At 36.1% G+C, this 25,675-nt stretch overlaps 2 protein-coding genes across 8 annotated transcripts; one reads left to right on the top strand and one right to left on the bottom strand.

Moving 5' to 3' along the window:
• Positions 1-1,028: 1,028 nt before the first annotated feature.
• Positions 1,029-18,581, bottom strand: LOC113038902 (DENN domain-containing protein 1A-like). Of its 6 annotated transcripts, none has more exons than XM_026196692.1 (24): positions 18,441-18,581; positions 17,093-17,157; positions 14,967-15,010; positions 13,801-13,850; positions 12,833-12,952; positions 12,653-12,722; positions 12,279-12,359; positions 12,138-12,191; positions 11,805-11,915; positions 11,609-11,709; positions 11,136-11,181; positions 10,879-10,980; positions 10,604-10,729; positions 10,295-10,396; positions 9,850-9,937; positions 9,696-9,733; positions 9,504-9,575; positions 9,287-9,343; positions 9,057-9,173; positions 8,147-8,233; positions 7,590-7,660; positions 6,419-6,547; positions 4,920-5,202; positions 1,029-4,007 (listed from the first exon to the last, which is right to left on the bottom strand). In XM_026196692.1, the coding sequence occupies exons 1-24, from the start codon at positions 18,455-18,457 to the stop codon at positions 3,018-3,020; spliced, it is 3,021 nt and encodes a 1,006-aa protein (XP_026052477.1). In that variant the 5' UTR covers positions 18,458-18,581; the 3' UTR covers positions 1,029-3,017. The 6 variants fall into 6 exon arrangements, with proteins under 6 accessions (XP_026052477.1, XP_026052478.1, XP_026052479.1 ...); XM_026196696.1 differs by lacking the exon at positions 1,029-4,007 and having other exon boundaries at positions 4,926-5,069; positions 5,156-5,202; XM_026196693.1 differs by lacking the exon at positions 8,147-8,233.
• Positions 18,582-19,817: 1,236 nt separating this feature from the next.
• Positions 19,818-24,800, top strand: LOC113038926 (LIM/homeobox protein Lhx2-like). Of its 2 annotated transcripts, none has more exons than XM_026196741.1 (5): positions 19,818-20,193; positions 20,796-20,980; positions 21,567-21,922; positions 23,141-23,328; positions 24,277-24,800. In XM_026196741.1, the coding sequence occupies exons 1-5, from the start codon at positions 20,176-20,178 to the stop codon at positions 24,526-24,528; spliced, it is 999 nt and encodes a 332-aa protein (XP_026052526.1). In that variant the 5' UTR covers positions 19,818-20,175; the 3' UTR covers positions 24,529-24,800. The 2 variants fall into 2 exon arrangements, with proteins under 2 accessions (XP_026052526.1, XP_026052527.1); XM_026196742.1 differs by having other exon boundaries at positions 21,570-21,922.
• The last annotated feature ends 875 nt before the right edge of the window (positions 24,801-25,675 follow it).

The raw sequence follows: 25,675 nt of genomic DNA on the forward strand, positions 1-25,675 counted from the left end.
CCTCTGCATACACATGCAAATATGATCTCATGAGCGGCGAAATAATATTCTGCCTGTGTGTGAAGATGAAATGAGAGATGAACATAAGAACAAATCCTTGCTGATGTCTAAATGCTGTAAAAAAAAACTCAGTGAGTGTATATATATTGTAAATTGTAGCTATATTTCCTTTTCTTTCTTTTTTTTTGTTGCTTATCAGTCAGACTTTCTTCAAATGCATGCATAGGATTTTTTAAAACTAAACAGTAAAGTGTAAGCTACAACATTTTAGGAATATTTTTTTTGTGTAAATGTGCAAAGATGGTTTAATAAAATTTTTGTGTTTGAATGTTTAAAAGTAGTTACAGCTAAAATAATTTTAAAAAGTCATGTGCATTTTAACATGTTAAACTGACAGCCCTAGAAAAATATCACAATATGCGCAGGAATACTGGGAAAGAGAACGGTACAAATTAAATGAAAAAATGTGAGCAAAACAAAATATCAAAATCACCACTTTCTCATGAATATACTGGGTGCTTTTTAATAATGGAAAGACAAATAATAACATCCAAATAATAATAACTAAAAAATAAAAAAAAGTGCAAGATCATAATAACAGGACATGAGTTCACATTAGGATACATTCCAAGAGAAAATTGTATTTTACACATCAGAAACACATCTCGACAGTTCCACCTTGCTAAGAGCCGCACTCTCCTACCATTCAAGCTGAGAATCCTCAAAGGATCCTGTCATAATAGGTCCTACAATGTATGTTAAATCCATGCCAGACATATTTCAAAACCTCTTTTACCCAAACATAGTAGGTTATAATGTGACACTTTTCAGCTGGAATACAGAATACAATCACATTCAGAGACGGGCTCAATGACTGCGGTGTAGTGATGTCATCTACAATACTTCACCCAGAACATGTTTAGATGTCTTGTCAGTTAAGTCACTGGGAAAAAAATATGACAACTTCAGCTCATCTGCGATTTCCTACTAAAAAAAAAAATACTTAGTAAATGTTTTTTGTAAATAAAATAAAAAATGATGGTGTATTGACTTCCATTGCCACTGAAATTTTGTTTTAAACTTTCAGTATATATTACTGACAAAAGGACAGTGTAAACCCAATCACATTTCAACCTAACAGCTGATGTGAAATATAAAAATCATATTGTTAACATCAATGCCAAATTTGAACCCAAACATTGGAACAACCCATGCAGTAAGTCTAGGAATACACAACAAATCTCTCACCACAAACAGCTCTGAATTTACACACACGACGCACACACACTCATTTAAGGCCAAATTCGAAAGGTGATATAAACGGATAAACTAACAGAAAACGTGATCTTCTAACAGCTCTACAGGGTGGACAGAGATGTTCAAGAACACTTTAATAACACAAATAACATTGTTTCAAATCTTTAAATACAGCAATAAAACCAGAGAAGAAGAGACAAAAGTTCACTCCCTGATGTTCCCTGACATGGACGAAGACATGTTTCTTTTGGATTTGAGTGTTTGGTTGTATACAATTCTTTTCCATGTCAAGATTTACACAAACAGTGTTCTCCTACATGCAAGTCTCAGACAAAAATATAGCAAAAAATGGCATGAAACAAAGATCCTCCAACACTGATTGTGTCTAGTGCTGAACCAAACCCAGAAAACAGGCACAGTCAGACAAAAAGTTAGAGTTAGGATTCATTTGAACACACTTTATAGCAGTATGTATGTTTAAAATGCGCAAAAAGGTTTAGAATAAATACCCATAATGCAGAGTGCATGGCAGTAGCAGATTAGATGGAAAGGGTAGTGCTTAAAAGAAGGGTGGTGACTGGTTGCTTTATGAAAGCTGTAAGTCTATCGTGTGATGCTCAGAATAAAACGAGAACTTCAACATCGAATCAAAGCAAGTGGACAATTAGCATCTAAATTAAACTATTTTGAAACCATAAGACCCATTTTAATACTTTTGGACTGACACGCAGACAAGCAAAACTAGAGGTAAAGCCAGTACCAGTGAGGGCATTCACCATGTATTTAACCTAAAAACACACTCGTGATTGGTTAATCTATAGAAAATTACCAATTTTGGGGGGTCAAAAATTAATGCATCAAATGCATACTGCATTTTTGACCTCTGACTCCAGACCTCTAGGGGGCAGTGTTGTGTTTTCCAGGGCTGTTTAATCCGACCCATTCTGAGCACTTCCATTCAGCTTCACTTTATCACACTCTATACACTAAGCATTGAGTAGTATATAGCTTCTACTAGAGCACGATATCTAGTGCCGTATGAATTATTGTATGCTGTGTGTAATGTAGTGCAAATATGAAGTAACTGGCAGGTACCTCAATCATAACCTTATATGCAATTTGCATTATAGAGTCCAGAATGTAGGATGCCCTTTTGTCATGTAGCAAGTAGTGTTTGATGAGTAGTACGCCATCTACTAGGGATTAGCAAATATTTGTATTCAAGTGCATTATAAATGCCAATTTAACAATCATTTGTAGAAGTTCAAACAAGGATTTGAATTAATATGAGTGTAGGATTAAAAACAAGCTTCTTATTAAAACAGTACTGATTGTTAAGAGGATGTGCGATTGCCGTTATAAACGCAACAATGGCAGTCTAATCGCTAATGTAGGACTTGGGTCATATTACTGTGTTGTATCTTTAGTATTGTTGTCTGATTCCAATGGAAACTAGACTGCTAGCTACAGAAAATACAGTGTTATCCTGCTAATATGCTTTTTCAGTGATAAACTTGCTGCTATTGGCACAATACCGTTCATCCGGATGCTATGGGAAATACATCATTAGCATGTGTATGCATAAGGCTAATTGTGTGAGCTGGGCGCAAAAAAAAAAAGCAGAATACACTCTGAGAGGGAAAATGTCCAACAGTGCTTTCAGGCCACTAGGGAGCACAATCTTAAATACCCACTGGCTCCAAATGTGCAGTTCCTCACTGTTTGGTAGCAGCCGTAGAGGAAAGATGTGGGGGGGGCAGCTAGTCAAACGTTTCCCACCTTTTTCGCAAATCATCTACCTTCTTTTTGGGGGGTGTGGTCATTACAGTTGGTGTGGTTGCCATAATAAGAAGGTCACCGAATGGGTCACGGGGTTCATCTGTAGAGACTTGTGCAGGCTGGGTCAGGGTAGTAGGAGCAGGTGAGTCCAAAAGTGTTGAAAGAGAGCCGCTACTGCTGGAGGATGGAGGAACACGTACAGCTGCCCATGCCCCTCCAGTTGGGGTCACACCCACAGCAGATGTCTGACCGAAAACTGAGAATGGGTGGGCAGAGGTGTGAAAGTAGTTGGCACCTGGGGGAGTCATATAGGCTGGGGCAAAAGGGTTGCTTGGGACAACAGGACCATAGTGCCTTTGAGACTGGTACTGGGGTGGTTGGGTAAAGGGGTTCAGTGATACTGGATGGGGCAAGGTGGGCAGGTTTGGGGGGTTGGGTCGAGGAGGTATAGGGGGTTTAGTAATGGACTGGGTGGCCTCATTCTTCGTTGCTCGGCACAGAGGGTCCAACAAGCTGAGCAAGTCCTGTCCCTCATTCAGCTCGTTGGGCTTCAACAAATCCGCCTGAGTTTGTGATTGGGACTGAGGAGACATGTTCAGTGCTTGCCGAAACTCTTGCCCTCCAGCAGACACTCCTCCCTCCTTTTCACTGGCCTGTTTAACCCCGCGCAGCAGGGTCACAGCAGGTGCCAGAACTGCACCCGGTTCAGGTGTTTTTCGACCTTGGGGACGAGGGATTGTGATACAAGCCCCTTCGGTCTTCTCTCCACTGGGATTTGAACTCTCTCTGCTGGGTGGCGGAGCCTCTGGGAGTTCCAAGGGTGGCATAGAGAGAGGTCTCTCCCAGGTAGGTGACTCTTGGCCAAGCAACGTGGACGGGTCTTCTCTTTGGCTCCACAGCTTGCTGTATGGATTGGTGGTTTTAAGACCAGGTAGTGTGCGCGTGCGCTCACCAGAAGTAAGATCCATCCGCTGGAGAACAAACAATTATAACAGGTTTTAAGATAGATAAAGGCCATCTAAACTGATAAATTTGGTTGCTTTGGAGAGCTTAAAATCCTGTTTGCACACCTAGAGTTTGTTTGCTTGAAGTGACAACTGTAATCAATTCATAAAAGATGACAAAACGTTGCTATGGTTCTCAACATTATTTTCAGTTTGGCAGAGTTTGGCAGTGTCTCCTATATTCCCCAAAAGTGGAACAATAATTTAAGGCAGCCTTTCTCAAACCTGATTTATGCATTTTCTCTGATCAGATAGCTATCCAATCGTGAAAAGACCAGGTGTGAATGCCCTCCAAAACACTTTAAAGAGGGATTTAAATCCGATCGCTTAAATCACTTCACGATGTGGTCTGGTCCGCATTCCAAATGAAATGAGCAGCAGAAGCTGAGTATCTCTTCAGCAGATGAAACAAAGTAAATCAAAGCCGCTCAACACACAGTCATCATTATTAAAAGTAGCGAGATTAACTTATCTTTCTAGTGCTGAGGCCACACTCTCTCCTGTTGTGGTCTTTGATCTCGAAATTATCTGTTAATGAATAAAATAGCATAAAATGCAGCACATATCTGTTGCTTACATTGAGGTGAAATCCATTAAGTTTGCATATAGCGCAGGAATTGAGGATCGGATTTTTAACTATTTTGCGGAGACACATTTATGTGGCCGAGACAAGTGTAAATGGAACCCCTTTAATAAATCAGATAGCTATCTGATCAGAGAAAATGCACTTAGTGACCAGGTTTAAATAGGCCCAAAGAGTTCAAAAATTTGTACTTTTGATGTGGCTTCAGGAACAAAGTTGGGAAACACTGATTTATGGGATTCTCTTGTGCATTAAATAGTGGCTGTCACTCCCAAAACTTTGCAGCACGATCTAACCTGGTAGTTGAAGTTGACATGTTGTGGGTCTGCTCGAAGCTCCTCCAAACTTCTGGCGGAACTGAGTGTAGAGTGTGTGCTGTGAGAAGGTTTTGTGGTATTTGTGGTTTCTGTATATTCTGACTCCCCCTGCTGACTACGGAAGGCATCCTGTAACAGGCTCAGGTCAGAGAACTTGTCTAGCACAGGTGTGGACGGAGCAGTGTTACCTTGGAAGCGCTCCTCAACCTCCTCACCTTCTTCCACAAGCTCTGCCTCTTTCAGAGACCTGTATGGCTGGGGCCTAAGTCACATGTTCAAACAAAAACACGTTCACACACATCCATCCCACAAAAACACACAAACAAGCATACGGACGCACAATTATAATTTTCATGTTAGATGGAGAGCTGTTGAAATGGGCAGATTTGATCAACAAAACAATCTAAATCACTTTAGACAAATAAGCGGTTGCATATCTCAGACTAAGCCATCACATTCATTATATCTAGCCATGCAATAAAACTGATTTAAGCCAACATCAAAAGCAAATCTAGCTTGCCACAGCTAAACTAAATAATATGTCATACAGCAGCCCCAAAAAGACACTTGAGACACTTGAAAATGACATTGTCATTGCATTAGATAACATATTCCCCTCTGGGCCTGATCCAGGACTAAACACTGCTGTATTCTTGATTATATGCAGAACTTCAATAGTGCAAACAAGAGAAATCTAGAGCTGACAAAAGTTTGGACAAGAAGTTTGTTAGTTTTAAGTACTTTGTCAATGGAGACTAAACACGCTGGCCCATTCTGTATAACATGTCTATGCACAAAGTTCAACTAAAGGAACACTGATAGAAGATTAGGGGGCCAAGAACCAAGCCCTGGGGTATCTCTATGTACAGTCGATACAATTTATGCAGACAAATTGATTCTACATTACTATAGATTAGTTCCAGAACTACAATGTGTTTTGAACAGTATCAGTATATTTAATTAATACTTGGTTGGAATTGTGTATCTTTACACTTTTTAGTGTGTCCAAATACTTTTTGGGGGCACAGTATGTAAAAAAGCCATAAAATATTCACTTTTAAGGGGTCATATGATGGCATTAAAATTTTTCTTTTATTCTTTGGAGCGTTACAAGCTCTTGGTACATAAATAAAATCTGTGAAGTTGCAAAGACTTATGTCCCTTCGCTCTCATCACAACAATATGTTAAGGGGCGTAAGATTTCCGTAATACTTGAGGTATTTGGCCAATCACAACGCACTGGCTATCTGGCCAATCAGCGTACACCTTGCTTTTCAAACCAAGCGTTTCAGAAGGCGGGGCATAGAAGAGAAGCACTAATGTACAGTATGTGGAAAATAATGTTTTTTTTTTTTTTTTTACCTTAAACCACAAACTTTCATTACACCAAATAATGTCATTTTTAGCAGCATCATATGACCCCTTTAAGACTAATGGACATTAGAGAAATCAAGGATGAAAACCACTTGAACAGAGACCATTCAAAAGGAGCAGAAAGCAGTAAGTGTTCAGGAAAAGCAGCAATGGAGTCGTCATCCTGAGACAGCTCGTCACCCGAAGAATCCTCGCACAGAAACACTGTATAGTGACGGGTTGGACGCATGTAACTACAGCGTCAACACGCATGCATACAGAGATGCACAGCAGCAACAAAAAAAGAAAGCATAAACAAATTGGCAAAGACAAAGAGAGCCAAGTATCAGGTGTAACCACACACAAACACAAATCACAAAAACGGCCATCCCAGTGTGAAAGAGAAAACACAAGAGTGAAGGAGAAAAAGAAAGAGTAAGTGAGACATGCAATCACACAATCAAAACCACAACATTTTTACTGTGCTGATTTGTATGTGATAAGATATTTGAGGGATAATGTATAGCTTAAAACTATTAAAAATATCAAACTAACAAAAACATAAAATAAACATAATTATTGAAAACGCTGAATTAAAAAATTTGTTGTGACAACAAACTAAAAAAAAGTTTTGGTTAGTTTATGTAGGTTTGCAGACTGAAATTGCTAGCTGAAATAAACTGAAACTTTAAAATACACTAGAAATATTTAATCACTCAGCCACTATTGCAAACAAAACAAGAACAGCAAACAGGTGCAAAGTAGAAGCATCTTGTATAAAGCCGAATGAGTTTATTTTGCAATAATATCTGCTGGCTCTACATTATCCCACTTATTACACTGATATTAATCTAATAAATAAGGGAAATATATTTGATTTAAAAAAAATCATAATATTTATTTAAAATTGGCTTAAGTATTCTGCGAAAAAAAAGTTCATTACAAAATAAACAATCTGGCTAACAACAAGAGAAACACTGATCCAAAAATACTGTATTATCTTTATATACTACCAATCTACAAAACAAGTTACTTTTTCCTAAACAATTTAGTCAGCATGCATAGCTACAAATTATCATGTCATCCTCTATTTTAATTTCCCTCATCCAGATCTTTGTGTATCTACCTGTTCACGATTCTTCTGAATGGACAAATATAAAGTTAGCTGTAGCTGGCATTGAACAATAAAATCTGACCAATGCCATGAATGTGAAGTAAAATGCTCCCTAGATAGAAACACAAAGACCATTGTCTATTTGTTTATGTTTTGCGATTACATGTGAGAAAGGATCTTACTGTTCAGGGCTTCCTTCTATGCCGATGTTACTTCGCGGTCTCTTTGGCACCAGAGGCCGAGGAGGTCGAACCTGCAAACATACAAACACAGGTTTTTTTTTAAATGGTATACCAATGTTTTAAAAAGTTCTGGATTTGTTAAATCCTTGTAGATGTCACTGCAGTCACTGTTAATTCAGAAGTCAATCGCTCCTTTTAGACACCAATTATCAGAGGTCAAGATCCTGTCAAATGTAAACAGAACTGTGGTATATAAGACCTGAAGAGTGGCAGACAGAATAAAGCACCCTTTAAACCGAACAAAAAAAGTTTGTGAGGTAGAAGAGTAAGTGCAAACACACGACAAACTCATTCATGTGTGAGTGTGCATTATTCTGTAGAAAAATAATTGATGTTAGATCACACAGGCATGTAAATACACACACATACATGCACACGAACAGTATCCTGTCAGAACACACAAATATAACACACTCCAGTGCAGCAGCCAGGGCAGAGCAGAATATTTGAGCTCAGGGTGACAGGTCAGAGGTCAGGGATGAGACTGCTTTACTCACTGGTCGTGTGCTGCGATGTAGTTTGGAGGGATCGGGGGGAGGGGGGCGTTGTGGCCGAGGGGGCCGTAGGGAACGAAACTGCTCAGTCTGGTCCAAACACGCATACATACACACATACACACACTTTTATCTGTGATGACGTCTTTCGTAGTTGCTAAAATACTTAGTATTGCTAAAATACTAATTACTACATCCATGTCAACCAACCTTCCATCTGAAATAGGCATGTAGCGATATCAAAGCTTCATAATCACAATAATAGCTGAAGCTTTTATCAGATATGAAAATACATTACATACATTAAAAACAGGTTGAAATAGATGAGCAAACTTTACTGCTAGCCTCCTAATTACAAGTTTAACAGTGTATTCAAATAACAAAAATAACTTACCATTAAATACAATAAAACAATACAGAATAAAAATGTCAAAAGTAAACAAATGTTTCAAACTGATTGAAGTACAAAAGAGCACATCAATAAAAACATTACAGTAAAGAATCAAAACATTTCCAGATAATATCATCACATCTTTTCTAGGCTGGTCTTTACCACATATTAAAATGTCTGAGTGTAAAAAAAGCGTTTAATTTTTTTTTTTTAGATTTCATTGTTGATAAACACCATAGCGAATACACAAATATGAATAGCTTTTACATGTAAATACTCTGTTGAAAGTTGCGCATCACAGCGTTCTAAATTTTGTATAATTGTAAAACTAATTTTATAAAAAAATATAATATAAACCTATAATTATTAAGCTATTTTGAAGCTGTCACAATTATAATATCATACATGTCCATTACAGTGATATACTCATTTCATTCATTTGAAATCAACAATTTACACTACATTAATGCTCTTCGCCAAGACTGTAATTTCCAAATCAGTTATATAATACCCCACACCCACCTGTCCAAAGTGAACTGTGATTGGACGTCTCTGATCCCAGGTGAGGGAGTCTTTGCTCTGTGTGGAGGGTAAGTGGGTGGAGCCAGGCTCTTCTGAGTAACCATTCTCTGTAAGCTCCTGCAATTAAATACACAGTTGCTTGCGCATTATTAAAAATTGCATGTACATACAGAATGTTAATGCAAAAATAATGAATAATTGTGTTTGTGTGCACGTGATTATATGTGCACCTTTTGTTTGAGTCTACTCTTTACTTCTTTGATGCCCATCTTGGCATGGTCTTTGGCCTGTAGAGAAAACATGAGGTGATCCCTTAAACAGGCAGCACAGAGACATTTCTCATAGAAAGAGAGAAAACAACTGAAGAAACTCTCTCACAGACAAAACTAGAGTTCACTTACACACATAGAGAACTGAGAAAGAAAGTGTTTACACATGTATACTTACAAATTTGTAAACTGTCTTCATCGCAGGATTTGCCTTTGTCTTCACTGTGTTTAAGATGGCCCCACTGCCCTTCTGTATGTCAGAAGTGAAAAAGACATCATCAGACTGAGGGAAAACGCTCATAAGTAAATACACGAAGAATCAGTTCAAATCAGCCTCTCCAGCGAACATAAAAAAAAAAAGAAATTTCACCTTCACTGTGAAAAGCCACTGATATGTCTTATCACTGCCTGTAACATAAATATTGAACATTCACAGAGAAGAGTGAATGTAAAAACAGTAATAGCACAAAATTACATTAAATTATTAGCTTTAAAATAAATATTGAAAATTAACAGTCTCTTACCAGCATATTCTCCAATATTGATCTCCTCCTCAAACTGATCGCTGAACCCTTCACCAGAGTTCAACAGCTCCAGACGCCCGTCTATAAACTGCAAACACACACATTAAACCAATAGGTGTCACATGAAAGGGACTATTGCAATGCTTCATAAAATAAACGTGATTTTCCATTTAAAATAAGCTATACAAGAGGTTAGCCAAAGTTGCCAAAGCTATAAAATTGCCATGTAAAGCAGTATTATGTATATACTATTTTAATATTAATATGCATGAAAAGTATTAGAAACACTGGTAATAAAAGAAAACAGCTGCTGTTCTATAAAACAAATGATAAACTTAAGTGTTTAGACTAAAAGAATATTTATTCAAAGCTGTATTTATAATTAGCTTTTTGTAAAACAATAAAATCTATATTGTATGCTCTCATTTAGATGTTTGTGTAATACCTGTTTAAAGAACTGCAGCTGTATAGCGTTCTGTAGAAACTGTCTCATTGTGCTGGATCGGTGTGTGATGAACGTTTCCTCACTGAATGTAATTGGCTCCTCCTGAACATATGGACAAAGGAAGTCAAAAACATCTAAACCAGAGCATTTATATTCACAAAGCCACATGAACCGTCCACTAGGGGACACTGTCTCACAGTCATCCTGGTCGGCTTAACAATTACTTCATCAAATGCTCAGAGCCAACCTTTATGAGCCTGAACTTCATTCAAAACCATAAGCATATCAATACTTCAAACTCTCTCTCACCGGTTCAATGTGTAGCGCGTTCCTGTAACTGCCAAACAGAGCTGCCTGCGCCTTCAGAAACGCTCTGGCTACTCCATCTCCTGTCGTCGAGGAAACTTTTCTTAGGCGGTTCTTTAAAGATGAAACCTACAAGACACGTATATCACTTGCTGCAACCTTCACAAACATATTTCTATATCAGATCATCACTGACATATCAAATCAACACCATGATCGGAAACCAGATCAGACTTTCTGGAGATCAGAGCAGGTCGTGTTCATGCTTATTGACTCACCACATCATTAGGAAGGCTTTGCAGGTCATCAAACGGTGTTTCAAGAGTGTTTGTGTCTACATTGAGAAGTACCACATCATCTAAAGCCATACCTCGCACCTTCTGTTACGAAAACACACACAAACACAGACACACGCGAAATATTCTAAATACAGCCTAGAAGTCTGCTACACTAAAACAAGTAACTCAATACAACAGCACTGTGATTTAAATATGAATATGCATGTACGGTAAAATAAAAGAAAGCAATCGGTCACCTCCATAAGACTGGAATGCACTCCGATGAGGTATGGCATTGGAGCGCTAACAAAAAAAAAACAATAGTTCAGTACAGTTTCTGCCTTTTAAAATGTATTTAATATATTATATTACATGTACGCGGTACTTCTCAAAAGTTTCAAATGTCATTTGAAATGGCAATTATATTAGAAAACAAAATCAAGAATAAATAAATTGGTTTCTCTTGTCTTTTAAATATTAATGAGTAAGCCCCAAGAGACTGATTTTAAAATATATATTTATTAATGTTTTTATGAATTTAATAAAACCATTTGTAAATATATTAAATCCCTCCTAAATGTGCCAAATATTGCCTTTTTAATAATATAAAAATTAAGGTCAAGTAATTAGCTACTTAATTTGAAAAGAATCTAAATATGAAGTTCTTAACAAGTATGTATGTGTAAATGTGTATGTGTGTGTGTGTGTGTGTGTGTGTGTGTGCACTCACCAGCAGTAGTCTATTATGTGCTGTGGCAGGACTGGAATGTAAACATGCTGCCAGTACATGGGATACAACATGGCTGCCGCACCATGAACACATGCGGTTAACTGAGAGGGAGAATGAGGTTTATTAATACCTCGAAAATGAGTAAAGAAGCAACCAACAATAGAGAGAGAGAGATAATGGTAGAGATGTTACTCACAGTGCTCAGCTTGCTGCAGCTAATGAGGATTCGCCTTTCGTACAGCATGCTAGCGTACAGGTGCAGCATGTTATTCACATCCACTGCTACGAAATACTCTGTCAGATTTCTCTGCAAATACATAAAAAGAAATCATATATCCTTTCTTTAATAAGTGTCAGTGTGTTATATGGATTGCTGAATTAGCTTGAATTTTCTAGGTATATTTGACAATTTTCACAGTCATTTTAAACGTCTATTTTCAGACGTCCTTAGTTAAAATTATAACTAGTCCCAACCAAATAATTTTGTATAAATCTGACTAACATGGTCAATGTAATAAGTCAGACTTACATTTTCAGGTATACTGGGTAATTCCCTAGGATCAGGCACTGTGAAAAACAAATGCTAGAGAGAGAGAAATATAATTAGCTTTATACAATAAATTAATTATAATATGAAAATCGCTTCTGATAAAGTGTTACTGTATATTACCACACTCAAATGCACAGGCACTCCAGGGTCAGGGATGGTTAACGTGTGAAGAGACTCTAACAACTCTCTCCATTGACTGTCCTGTTACACAAATACACCCAAATGAAAACAGCAAGTTTCATTTCAAATACAATATCAAATGCAAGTTTCAAAAATAAAGTCCAAATCTAATGAACAGTAGTTTAAATCTGAAGAATACTAACTTTGTCCGAGGGAAAATTGTAGATATTAAACCCATCCTATTTTATTTGCTTTTATTAAAAATAATTTCTTTACACAAAATGTAAAAAGTTATATTTCAGGGTCAGGTTAAAGAACTCAGCAAGAAATCCTCTTTTACACAACTCAGTTAATGTTGTATGTGCATCACTGACCTGTCCTTTAGTTGTATGGTCTGCCAGGATATTCAGCAGCTTGTAAAACACCTCAAACCAGGGCAGGTAGCTGAACAGATATGTTTAGACTACAATTAGATTAAGCTGATCTAAAGTAGGTGGATGATGAAAACAGACCAATTTAACTTCACTTGTACTCTTAACCCCAGCAGTTTGTACCTGAGGATGCAGTGGCAGCTGTGAGCTCCCGATGAGAGCCGGCAGAAACCGAAGCGCTGTTTGCTCTCGATATCCGTCAGAACAAAAGTGAAGTTCTGCCCCACCTGGCCCACTGTCATACTGGAAGAAAAAAAAAAATCAAACTTTTGGTCAGAACATATAAATTCAAGGTGCAAGAGGTGCTGGAATCAAATGAAATGATGGTAACACTTTCGTTTTTCGTAGAGCTGCTTTACAGCTGAATTGTGTATAATTTACGATTTTTTAAGACTGAACTGAATCAACACTGAACTGGCTCAAGCTGCATAACAACACTAGACAGCAGTCAAGTCAAATTCAGTAGTTGCTGAATTGAGCTTCTTTCCAAACAGCTGATAAAAACATGATAATCCACATGACTCCAGTCCATCAATTAATGACTTGTGAAAGTGCAAAGCTGCATGTCTGCAATAAACCACTCCATCATTAACATATTTTTAACTAGAAACTTCCACCTATAATACAGGTCCTCTATCCATAATATTGCTTTTACCAGTGAAAAAGATACCTCACATATCAAGCACTGTTTATAAGACAAAGCAGATCTAAATAAATATTTTGGTGGATTTTGATGCGAGAGGACAACAGGATACTTTTTTTTTTTTTTTTTTTTACTAAAGGAAGAGTTATTATGGATTATGGAGCAAACCAAACACTTTGCTTCACAAGATAATTGATGGACTACAGTCATGTGGTTTATTGTGATGTATTTATCAGTTGTTTAGACTCTCATTCTGACGGCACCCATTCACTGAAGAGGATCCATTGGTGAGCAAGTGATAGAATACTGAATTTCTCTAAATCTGTTCTGAATATGACACAAAGTCATCTACATATTTGATGGCCTGAGGTGCAAATTTTCATTTTTGGGTGAACTATTCTCTATATAAATAAAGGTGACTTGATTTGATTAAATATTGTAATATTACCTGTCCATATTGAAGGGGAAACAAAATTTTGGGATAGTCTGTAGCGTTTCCTGAAAACAGATTGTGAGAAAGAAAGGAAGAATTCATACACTGAGACATAACCATTAGCTTCATTCACACAAAAGACCACCATGTACAGAACAAACTGTGTGCGTGAGGAACTATGCTGTTGCTTCGGTACCCCTCCATATGGACTTGAGCCCCCAGGGGTTTGTGTACGTGTGTGTTTTCCTGCCCTCATCTGTGTCAGGAGTTAGGGATTATCCTTAACAATAGCATGACAGAAGAGAGGGAGGGGACACAGCACAGATTACAGAGCTTCACCGCTGGGCCGACACCAAGAATGCCTTCTGGGACCACTGGATCCAACTATCAGGGTGAGTAAAGCAGTGTCTGTGTGTGCGCTGAGGGAGTGTGTGAAACTGCAATCAACAGGTTTATAGCGTGAACAGGTACACACATCTGTTCCAGTTCTATGCACACACAGAGAATTACATCTGCTTCAGTAGGTGAAGTTTAAAAATAGTTGCTTTGTTTGCTCCCCGTGTCCTATTTAAAGCATTATAGCTTCATTAATGATGAGAATAAGAGATAACTTTTGATGTGTAAGTTTATATTAATTCATTATTAATACAATAATTTATAGTTATAAAATTAAAATAACAATGATAAATCATTCATTTGTTTTTTATTTTATTTTTTGGTATGACTATTGTTCAGATTTAATTCAAATGAAGTTATAACCGTGGATAACAACATTTTGTCTTTTCTAGTAAATGTCTTTATTACTGATTTATGGACATATTGTTTAAAGGAAGTATAAAACATAAAATAGTTGCTGGTCATTGTTTTCAGAGGCACACAATATTTAGATTTAGCATACATATTTGCTCTCTACTTCCCCATATGTCATTCACATCTTTTTTTGGTTTCCAAAGAAGCCAGAGTCAGAATCTTAAGCGAGTTTGGTTAAAACTCCATAAAGAGGGTGTTTGGTACCACAGAGCCCTCAGAAAAATGACGCACACTCTCTAGTGGTTAAACTCCATCTGTCAGAACAGGTGCTCACAGCATTATCACTGAGGTGAACAACAATTACCAGATCCCCACCCCAACATCCCTAGAGAGACAGAGAGAGAGACGAGAGTGAATAATGAAGTGCAAACCTGGTCAGTGTATGTGTCGGGGAAACTCCTTCGTACCTCTGGTCCTAAAAACAACCCAGAAATCATGTAATTAATCAAACACACAGATAGAATAGCGTTCAGTGGGATATATGAGAGTCTGTGGATGTGTGAACAACACTGTGGGAGGGTTTGTCTCAGGAGAACAGACCCAAGATGCTTTGCTCCTGCTGCCATCATCAAACCATGCGGTCACCGAGCAACGGTAACCCTAGGGGTCTGCATGGTGGGAATTCACACAGCTCATGTACATACTACATACACTAGCTTTAAAAAGTTTGAGGTCTTGTCTTTTGATGGAAATTAAAGAGGTCTTATGATGCAATTTCAATGTTTCAATGTTACAAGCTCTTGGTGCATGAAGAAGAAGATCTGTAAAGTTGCAAAGACTGAAGTCTCAAAACCAAAGAGATATTCTTTATCAAAGTTAAGACTCTTCCACACAGCCCTAAAACAGCTCATTCAAGCATGCCCCCACACACGTCTACATCACTATGTGGAAATATTTGTGTAATGCCCCCCAAATGTTCATGCAAAGAAAGAAGACGTGTTTCAGTAACACAGCACTCATGTCAGGGAGATGCTGTGTGTATCAAAATCACTTTACTTGGCCTTCTGAAAGTAGATGCATTTAGGAATCTTTAAGATTACTTACAACAGAAGAGCAACGCATTTTATGGATGAACGTTTGGTGAACCTAGAAGAAAAGGTTATTATGACTTTTCTACGACAATCTGGTGCTTCTGAATCAGCTACTGGAAGTATGTTTTGTTATTAGTTTAAGTATTTGCTATTGAATGTTCAAATGTGCTGTTTTGTGCACCGTGTGTGTGTGTGTGTATGTGTAAGAGAGAGAGAGACGGTCACACAGTGGAGTCAGCTGTTTTAACCGCGGCTTGTGCACATTCAAGTTTCATCACTGTGTCGGTCATGCCACTCTGTTCCCTTTTCGGGCTTGAACTGAAGGTAAAACTAAGGACATTATTAACTGTCTTTACATTTAATTTGAAAGATAAAGCTTGTGATTATGGAAAGGGGCGTTACATTTCCGACGAGTGCTTGTGGTGTTCGGCCAATCACAATGCACTGGGTCAGTTGGCCAATCAGAGAAGACTGCGCTTGTCGCAAGGAGGGACTTTTCTAGAAAATGACACATTTGAGAGAGGCGGGGCATAGAGGACCCAAAATAATGTACAACTTTTGAAATATAATGTGTTTTTTGAGCATTAAAGAATGTCAACATATTCTGTTACACCAAATACACAAAATAATGATCTTTAAAAAAAAGCATCATATGACCCCTTTAATACTTTTATCCAGCAATGATGCATTACACTGGTCAAAAGTGACAATAAAAACATTTATAATATTACAATATTATATTTTAAATAAATGCTGTTCTTTTGAACTTTCTATTCATCAAAAAAAAAGTACTTTATCAGTGTTTCCTCAAAAATATTAAGCACAAACTGTTTTGAACTTTGATAATAAAACAATAAATCAGCATATTATAATGACTTCTGTGGGATCATGTGACACTGAAGATTGGAGTAATGCTGACAATTCAGCTTTGCATCACTGAAACAAATTACATTTTAAAACATATTAAAATAGAAAACAGTTATTTGAAATAATAAAACGTTTTATTATTTTACTGGATTTTTTATCAAATAAATGTAGACTTAGTTAGCATAAAATACTTATTTCAAAAACATTTTAAAAATCTTACTTTCTTCAACATTATAAACATAGTATATATCTTGTTTACTGCTACTAAACTAAAAAAAAAAAAAAAGAAGAAAAAAAACAACAACTGTTGAATCTCTTGCAAAGATTTTAATGAAATAAAACATATAAAATAAAAATTTGTGTCACCATAGCAGTCTGGTCCCAGGTAAACAAATTTTCTGGTACAAATTAATCATATATGAAACTAAAATTTCTAATCTAGTTCTCTTCCCTGCTAGAAAAGACTGAAAAAAGGAAACATAATTTTAATTAAACAGAACTACAATGTATAACTGTATTCTGAGGAAGTATGTGTGGGCGAAAGGCATATTTTGTATTTTTCTGAAACATTATCCTACTGTTAGTGTGAAAGGACTCACCAGAGCCAGCCGTCCCAGAATGCACCACCTCCATGTACACCTCAAAGGGTGACCCAGGGCTCTCCCTAATACATAAATAACACAGGGTCAGAGGTCACATATGAATACGCTCTAAAGAATGTGACTACTAAGAAAGACAACAGAAAAATGTATCATAGTTGAGTATTTTAGATATTCATTTTTAAGTTAAGAAAATAATAATTAACACCGGATCTGGTACCAAGTTGGTGGAAAAGTGGTAAATGTGAGCATGCAAAACACATGCCTTCTGCAAAAAATAACATCCAGTCATAAAGTCCGCCTACCACATGAAAAATGTAACTAAACGGCTGTTGTGGTATAGCTAAGGGACCATGATCTGATTTGAGGTCAAAGGTGAGATTAATGTGGTCACATTCCCCACATTACAGATAGTAGGCTCTTCAACTGTACAGAAAATAAGATACTATTTGACTACCAAAACAGAAACCAGAAGATAATCTTTTCAGCTATTTATAAATTAAAGTTAGCATAGGAGTCACCTAAAAATAACACTGACACTGACATAAATGGAGTAAGTACAACAGACATAAATCCATAAAGATACTATTAAAATAAGGATAATATTTCAGCAAAATATCAACTGAATCTGATCTAGAAGTGAGTGTTTAAAAATATCAGAGTTCACGATATCGAATACCTCTACTGTCTCTCAAATAGAAACAGAAAGATCAACAAACACCATACACTAAATTAATGTCTTTCCATCATGTGGCTGTACAACAGAAGCATGTACTAAGCTTTTTAGTGACGGAAAATGTGTTTATGACTGATTGTGTTCTGTCATTCAGGCTGTCTTATCGTGGGCCGATTTTAAACCCTGAAACACTGATCACACTGGCACTGACTGGCCTCCATCATCTCTTATTCATAAAGTGCATTGAATTACCAAAGCAAGTAAGTGTCACTGAGCTGGAAACACTGTAAATAATCTCCAAAACTCCTACACGTAGATATGCATTTGTTAAATCATTTTGTGAATGTTGTTTCTTAATAACATAACGAAGTAACATACATTAATTATTGTAGGACATGTAAACAATGATCAGTGTCATGGGCTTCGTGTGTCTCCATCTACAAGACAGTACTGTACAAATACACAAGCCTCCGTGTAATATAATACATGAAAACATAAATAAGTACTACGTTAATTATGCAAATAACAAAATAAACACCTAAATCCCCCAAACACAGTCTCTCTCTGTCGCAACAAGTCTAAACAGGCCTTTTAGGGAGGTCAAAACTCGCATTTATAACAACACTGTAACTGTTATGTGATACAAAAGGGAATAGAGACGATGACGCTTACTTGATACGAGAGCCCATTTTAACCTTTAATTAAATCCAATCCGTTCCTCAGAGTAATGTGACAATAACCCGCTGTCGGAGTTATATTTCCCGTTATCCCCGTCACATACTGCACTGGAACGCCATGGTATCCACGCGCAGATCACGGTACTACGGCCGTGGGGAATTATGGGAGTTGTAGTTTTTTGGGCGCGTCTCCTGCTGTCGACCGAAAAACGCCGAACTACACTTCCCACATAGCGAAAAAGCCGTGGCGTATGATTCGCCTGACACAGAAGGGAGTGTAGTATGAAGTCTGGCCATTGCAACAGTGAATTGCAATGACTGTCACAGCTGTATGGCAGATGGACACTGCGGATGTGTTTGTTGTTAAGAGTGCAGTCTAAAACTACTGGGGTGTAATTTATGGAAGGAGAATATACTGTGGTATTTTGGTATATATGTGGTATATATATATATATATATATATATATATATATATATATATATATATATATATATATATATATATTTACATTTACATTTACTTTTATTCATTCAGACGCTTTTATCCAAAGCAACTTACAGATGAGGACAGTTGAAGCAATCAAAAACAACAAAAAGAGCAATGATATATAAGTGCTATAACAAGTCTCAGTTAGGTTAACACAGTACACGTAGCATGGGCTTTTAAATAATATAATAAATAAAAAGAAAACAGATAGAATAAAAAAAGAATAGAGCAGGCTAGGGTTAGAGGTCGTTACACATAGACTACACACACATATACAATATCATAATAAATGAAAAGAAAATAGAATACAAAAAGATTAGAAAGGTATAGTTCGATTTTTTAAAAGAATAGAATTAGAATAGTGAGTGTTAAAGTTAGAGGGTCAATAGCCTATATATATATATATATATATATATATATATATATATATATATATATATATATATATATATATATATATATATATATAAGATTACATAATAGACGTCACATATTATCTCTGACTGGATGACAATTGTTTCTATTATCATTTTATTGTGGCTGTATTGTATTGATTAGGCCTAACGGCTTGTTTACGTCTGAATAAAGTTTGCCGTTTCAAAATAAAATAGAATACAATAGAATAGAATACAATAGAATAGAATATGGATATGGATATGGATAAACTTGTTATTTTTTGCTACTCCTAAATTTACTTTAATTAGTTGCCTTTAAACACCGATTCAGTAATATGAACATGATTCAGGATCCATATGATTGTCTGTATGAGGCGCGAGCAAACAGCGGTAATACCTCCTCCCGTCCCTAAGCGCACGGGGTCTGATGTAACCTTATTCAAAGCTTGACTGAGTTAACGGACCTCTTACTCAAAAGAAAAGGGAGCAACTGAAGACGGAGAAACATCCATACTGGGAATCTGCTATTCCAAACAAAGTTTCTGATTGCAGTTTATTTAGACTCTGAGACTTATATTCCTTTCCTTTATTTACGTTTATACCTTTTAATGCATTTTATATTGAAAGATGATATTTTTTTATGAGTGAAGTAGATAGATAGATAGATAGATAGATAGATAGATAGATAGATAGATAGATAGATAGATAGATAGAACAGGTGGAACATCCTCGAGCACATGGATAACCTCCTATTTGGAGACATCTCATCATTTCTCTGACCCAAAGAGTTAAAGTAGACATTCATCCTTGCACCGCGGGACAGAAGGACCTCACTGCTCTATGACAACATGGAAAACAATGAATCAGTAAGAATTCATCTTATTCTTTTGTAATGTAAATATGAATCATATTTCATTTTTTTCAACTTTTAGCAATGTAAAAAGTGAAAATGTGCAGTTGTAAACAGTCTTTTGTTCGATATGTGAATTGAACAAGTCCAGTTGTGTTAAATAATCATTTTGTGTTTATAAAACCTTTTCATTTAAATGTTACAATATTAAATACCTTTTCGTTTTTTTTATCTTATTATTTTCCAGAAAATGTATTTATTAGTTTTGCACAAGACATGGAATAATAAATTCAGTAGCCTATAATATGTACAGAATTAATTCATACGAAAAGTGACGGTTGTTTTAAAGTATTAAATTATATTTAACACCATTGGCAAGTTCTGCATGGCACAATTAGTACAGTAAACCACACATTAATTATTTTTAGGCTGATTAAGGAAGAAATTGTCGGCTTCAAAACATAAGTCTATTTATTCATATAAATGTTAATATAGTTTTTGAAGGAGAAGTTTAAGCATATAGGCTATAAATGAACCGATTTTGGTAAAATATATGACAACTTAAACTCAGTATGTTTGATAACGACGATAAATGTTTAGCTGTGGCGTTTCTTCCAGGGCTGTGAGTCTCCGATGTGCGCGGGCTGCGGCGCGCTGATCTCAGATCGCTTCTACCTGCTCGCGGCAGACAGACGGTGGCACGAGCGCTGTTTGAAATGCAGCGCGTGTCACGCTGACCTGGAGTCAGAGCTCACGTGCTTCAGTAAACACGGATACATTTACTGTAAGGAGGACTATTACAGGTAAAATAAATGTATATTTAGATAAACTTCTCTATTTAACTTCGAAACGAGACTGTTACTCATCAGAAGCGCACTGATATTACTTCATACAGGGGCTAATGTCACTTACCTCAGAGAATATTGTTTTAATCCTTCAAATATTTACTGGAACAAAAAATGCAATTCTTTTAAAGAACGTTGACCTATGGCCTTGTTCCCACACTATATGGAATGCAATTTACCACAATGTGAACCTGCTGTTATTGATACTGATTTAAAAAAAAAGAAAAGAGCTATCATTTAATGAAATATATATATATATATATATATATATATATATATATATATATATATATATATATATATATATATATATATATATATATATATATGAATTATATATCATGAATTATATTTTGTATAATTATTTTAAATTAAATGTGAATTATTATAAAATAGCATTTCATGAAACAACATAAATGCAAAAGATTCTAGCTAACTCCTGCACCATTGTTTTGTGACAACATGCCCCAACACCCCTGTCCAGAGTTTTCACACACATGATGCAGTAAAATGTATCTGGATAATAAAGATGTATTCTCTTAAGTAGGAGGTTTTCTTTGCAAAGATGTGCGCGGTGCCACCTGGGAATCTCTGCTTCAGAGGTAGTGATGCGCGCCGGGGATCTGGTGTACCATTTGAGCTGCTTCTCCTGTGCCACCTGCGACAAAGTGCTGTTCACTGGAGATCACTACGGGATGAGAGAGACGTCAGTGTACTGCCGGGTACATTTCGAGACGATGCTGCAGAGGGAATGTCATACAGATTTGTATTATTCAGACATGTCTCCAGGAGAGCCAAACCCTGAGAGCGGCACATGCAACGAAGGGACCCCTGTGCACAGAGGACGGGCCCGGAAGAGGAAAAACTGTGATGCAACAGATCATGTTGCTTATAATTCAGGTAATGCATTTTAGATATTAGTTATATATATATATATATATATATATATATATATATATATATATATATATATATATATATATATATATATATATATTCATAATCTGTATTTTTACATGTCAAAAGTATAGATTAAGTAACTGTTTTCAAAAGTCTCTTGTACTCACCAAATCTGTATTTATTTGATTAAAAATGCAATACAAAATAGTAATACTGTAAAATTGTATTACAGTTTAAAGTAACAGTTTTTTATATTTTAAGTGTAATTTATTAATGCAATGGCAAAGCTGTTAAAAATAGCTGTAAAAATAAGATGCTTATTTATTTATTTATTTATTTGATTATTTAATTAAACCAAGAAACAGTACCAAAGTACCAGGTTTGGGGTAAGTAAAACAAAAATAAATATTTTACTTTTTTATTAATCAAAGAATCCTGAAAAAATGCACCATAATTTCCAGAAGCAGCAAAAACAGCTTCAACATAATTTATATTTAAGGACCAAATCAGCATGTAAGAAGTGATTTATAAAGGATCATGTGAATACTCAAAATACACTCACTGTATACTCAAACAAATTCTAACATTTCATAATATTACTGCCTTAAATTAATATTATTAATTGTTTTTATGTTGATCAAATAAATGCAGCCTTGGTTAACAAAAGACATTTCATGTCAAAAAAAAAAACGGAATTATTAAAAAATTCTTAACAGTAGTATAGGCTATATTTTGCATATATTACAGAATACAAATATTAATATTTTTTATCAAACAATTACAAAGCCAGATCCTATAAAACACAAATATAATTTAAATGTAAAATACAATTGTTATTTTAATACAATTTTTCACTTATATTAACATGTAAAACTACTTAATATATATAAAAATACACACTATATATATATATATATATATATATATATATATATATATATATATATATATATATATATATATATATATATATATATTTATACACACACTTTATAAAAATGTATTCATTATTACTATAAATATTATAGATTGACTGTGGTAAACCATGTTCTAATATTCTGTTAAAAATAAATTGTCATAGTTCTGGTACTTTTATTCTCAAGTATATGCATGCAGAAGATGAAAATGAGAAGACAATGTTTGCTATTGTTGAGTGTAATGCCCTGGCCTTTAGTGTGAGTCATGTCAGCAGTGATTAGCTGTTTGTGTGCGCTCTAGATGTGAGCGACATGGGTGTGGACTTGCCGGAGAGAGTGAGCTGTCAGAAGTCCAAACGCATGAGAACCTCTTTCAAGCATCACCAGCTGCGGAGCATGCAGAACTTCTTCACCCACAACCACAACCCAGATGCCAAAGACCTCAAAGAGCTCTCCCAGAAAACCGGCCTCACCAAACGTGTGCTCCAGGTCAGAAAAACCTCTCTGGACCTCTGTTTGAGTTAGATATACAGTGGGATCCAAAAGTCTGGGACAACATTAAAAATGTGGCATTTAAGCATGGAAATAAACTGAAAGGTTTAGAATGGAAGCTTGTTTTTTAAAGAATTTAGAGTTTATATCTCACAATTTTTATAAACATATTGTAAATGTGAGTTTACATCTCGTTTACAACTAACAATTTCTAATCTTGTTACATCTTTATAATGAATTATGAGTCAACATCTCACAATTCAGACTTCTCTTCTCAAAGACAAAATTGTGAGATATAACCTAGTTGCAAGAAAAAAGGTCAGATATGTATGATAAAAAGTCACAATTAGCTTTTTTTTTTTTTTTTTTTTTATCCCATCCAAGCTTCCATAATTGCAGAATTACGAAAGAAACTTCAGAATTCTAAGATCTCGCAATCACAAAGTTATGATTTGTAATTCTGGAAAAAACAAGCAATTATGAGAATGAACAAAAAAAAAAAAAAAAAAAAAGTAAGGACTGAAAAAAAATTTGCATTTACCTTTTTTATTTTTGGGTGGAACAAAGGTTTCATAATTGCGAGAAAACAAGTTAGAAGGTTGAGATGTAAATGTAAAATTTTAATAAAATGTCAGAATTATGAGAGAAAAAGTTGCAATTAATGCTTTTATTTATTTTTTATTTCATGGTGGAAAACGGGCTTCAATAGTGTAGGGTTTAGAAAATGAATATAATGATGAAAAATGAATACAAACTATTTGTAGGTTTGGCACTTTTTCTAAGTCACTAATCAAAGTAAATTTACAACATTGATCATTTGATTCCTTTGAATACAGACAAGTCAGATGTTCTTGTTTTCAATTTCACTGAAATATGAAATATTGAATTCCCTCCATCACAGATGATATGTAAATAAGTCTAATTTTGTCTTTATTTTTTCTGCAGGTATGGTTCCAAAATACCCGCGCAAAATTCAGGAGAAGCTGTCTATACCAGGAGAGCGTGGGAGTGGACAATGTTTCAGACAATTCCACCATCACATCCCCATCAGTGCCTTCACCCCAACTATCCCACAGATCTCTGAGCCCATCCAGCCCCACCGGCACCTCTCCATCACAACACGCACTCAACACATTAGCACAACACAGTCACAACACAAACTCCCCAATGCCTTCTGAGTTCCTCTACCACTCTTAAACATTTGATTATTTATATATTTTCTTAAGATCTGTGTATAACTATCATTCATTAACTGAAGCAAAGAGAATCTCACAGTAAGTCTTTTGCTGTCATTCCATTTCAATTTGGTTTGGAATGGAACTCAGAATGCTAGCATAGTATGTACTGCATACTGCATATAATAGACTATATGATGCCTTTTTAGGGGTGTAACGATACGCGTATTCGTATTGAACCGTTCGGTACGACGCTTTCGGTTCGGTACGCGGTACGCATTATGTATACCGAACGGTTCGTTGGAGTAATTAATTATATTTGAAAAAAAAAAAAAAGAGAGAGAGAGAAATATAATGATATGCGTTCAACAAGGTAGCCCAATAACCCAAACAACGTAACAGGCAACGCCCCTGACACTCCCGAAGAAGAAAAAAACACCATCTTATATGTTTATGTTAGGCTACTCAGCAGGCGCTCGCTCACTCAGTACACGCTGAAGGCTCGTTGCAAAATAGCCAATGCGTTTAACAGACTAGAAATGAGAAGATCCTCCAATAACCAACAGGTCTGGTGTTTGGGTGCACTTTGGATTCCCTTTAAGCTATAATGGTGATGGCAAGAGAGTGGTGGATAAAAAAACAACGGTATGTCGCATCTGCAACATGACAGGGTACACCAGCGGGAATACAAAAAAAAAAAAAAAAAACACCAGCGGGAATATCTGGGATATATGCGTCAGTACTATCTGGGAAAAGACGAAAAAAAGGAGAAACATGCACGCAGCAAACTATCCCTGCAGCATTTAGAAACTATAGCTTACAGGGAATCCAACCCAAACACCAGACCTGTTGGTTATTTTAGGATCTTATATTTCTGGTCTGTTAAAGGCATTCGACATTTTGCAACGAGCCTTCAGCGCGTGCTGAGTGAGCGAGCGCCTTAGGGGCCGTTCACATATCGTGCCTAAAAACGCATGGAAAACGCTAAGCGCGTCTTTCTCCTCCTTTCCAAAGCGCTTGGGCAGAAGCGCTCATGAGGCGTCTGTCTTTGCTAAGCAACAATGACGTGCTCTCTCCATGAGACGCGGAAATTTCAGCGAAGGATAAATGGATTTGCAGCTCTAAAAATCGCTTGCAGTAGCGCTGCTACTAAATTTATTTCAAAATTG

Source organism: Carassius auratus, chromosome 21 (assembly GCF_003368295.1).
Source record: "Carassius auratus strain Wakin chromosome 21, ASM336829v1, whole genome shotgun sequence".
Taxonomy (NCBI): domain Eukaryota; kingdom Metazoa; phylum Chordata; class Actinopteri; order Cypriniformes; family Cyprinidae; genus Carassius; species Carassius auratus.

Coding starts and splice junctions, on each gene's coding strand:
- LOC113038902 (XM_026196692.1), bottom strand. Junction 15,011..17,092: donor TTCTGGGACGGCTGGCTCTG/GTGAGTCCTTTC, acceptor GGTTGTTTTTAG/GACCAGAGGTACGAAGGAGT. Junction 9,174..9,286: donor AGAGTAGACTCAAACAAAAG/GTGCACATATAA, acceptor ATTTAATTGCAG/GAGCTTACAGAGAATGGTTA.
- LOC113038926 (XM_026196741.1), top strand. Junction 20,981..21,566: donor TGTAAGGAGGACTATTACAG/GTAAAATAAATG, acceptor TATTCTCTTAAG/TAGGAGGTTTTCTTTGCAAA. Junction 23,329..24,276: donor TCACCAAACGTGTGCTCCAG/GTCAGAAAAACC, acceptor TTTTTTCTGCAG/GTATGGTTCCAAAATACCCG.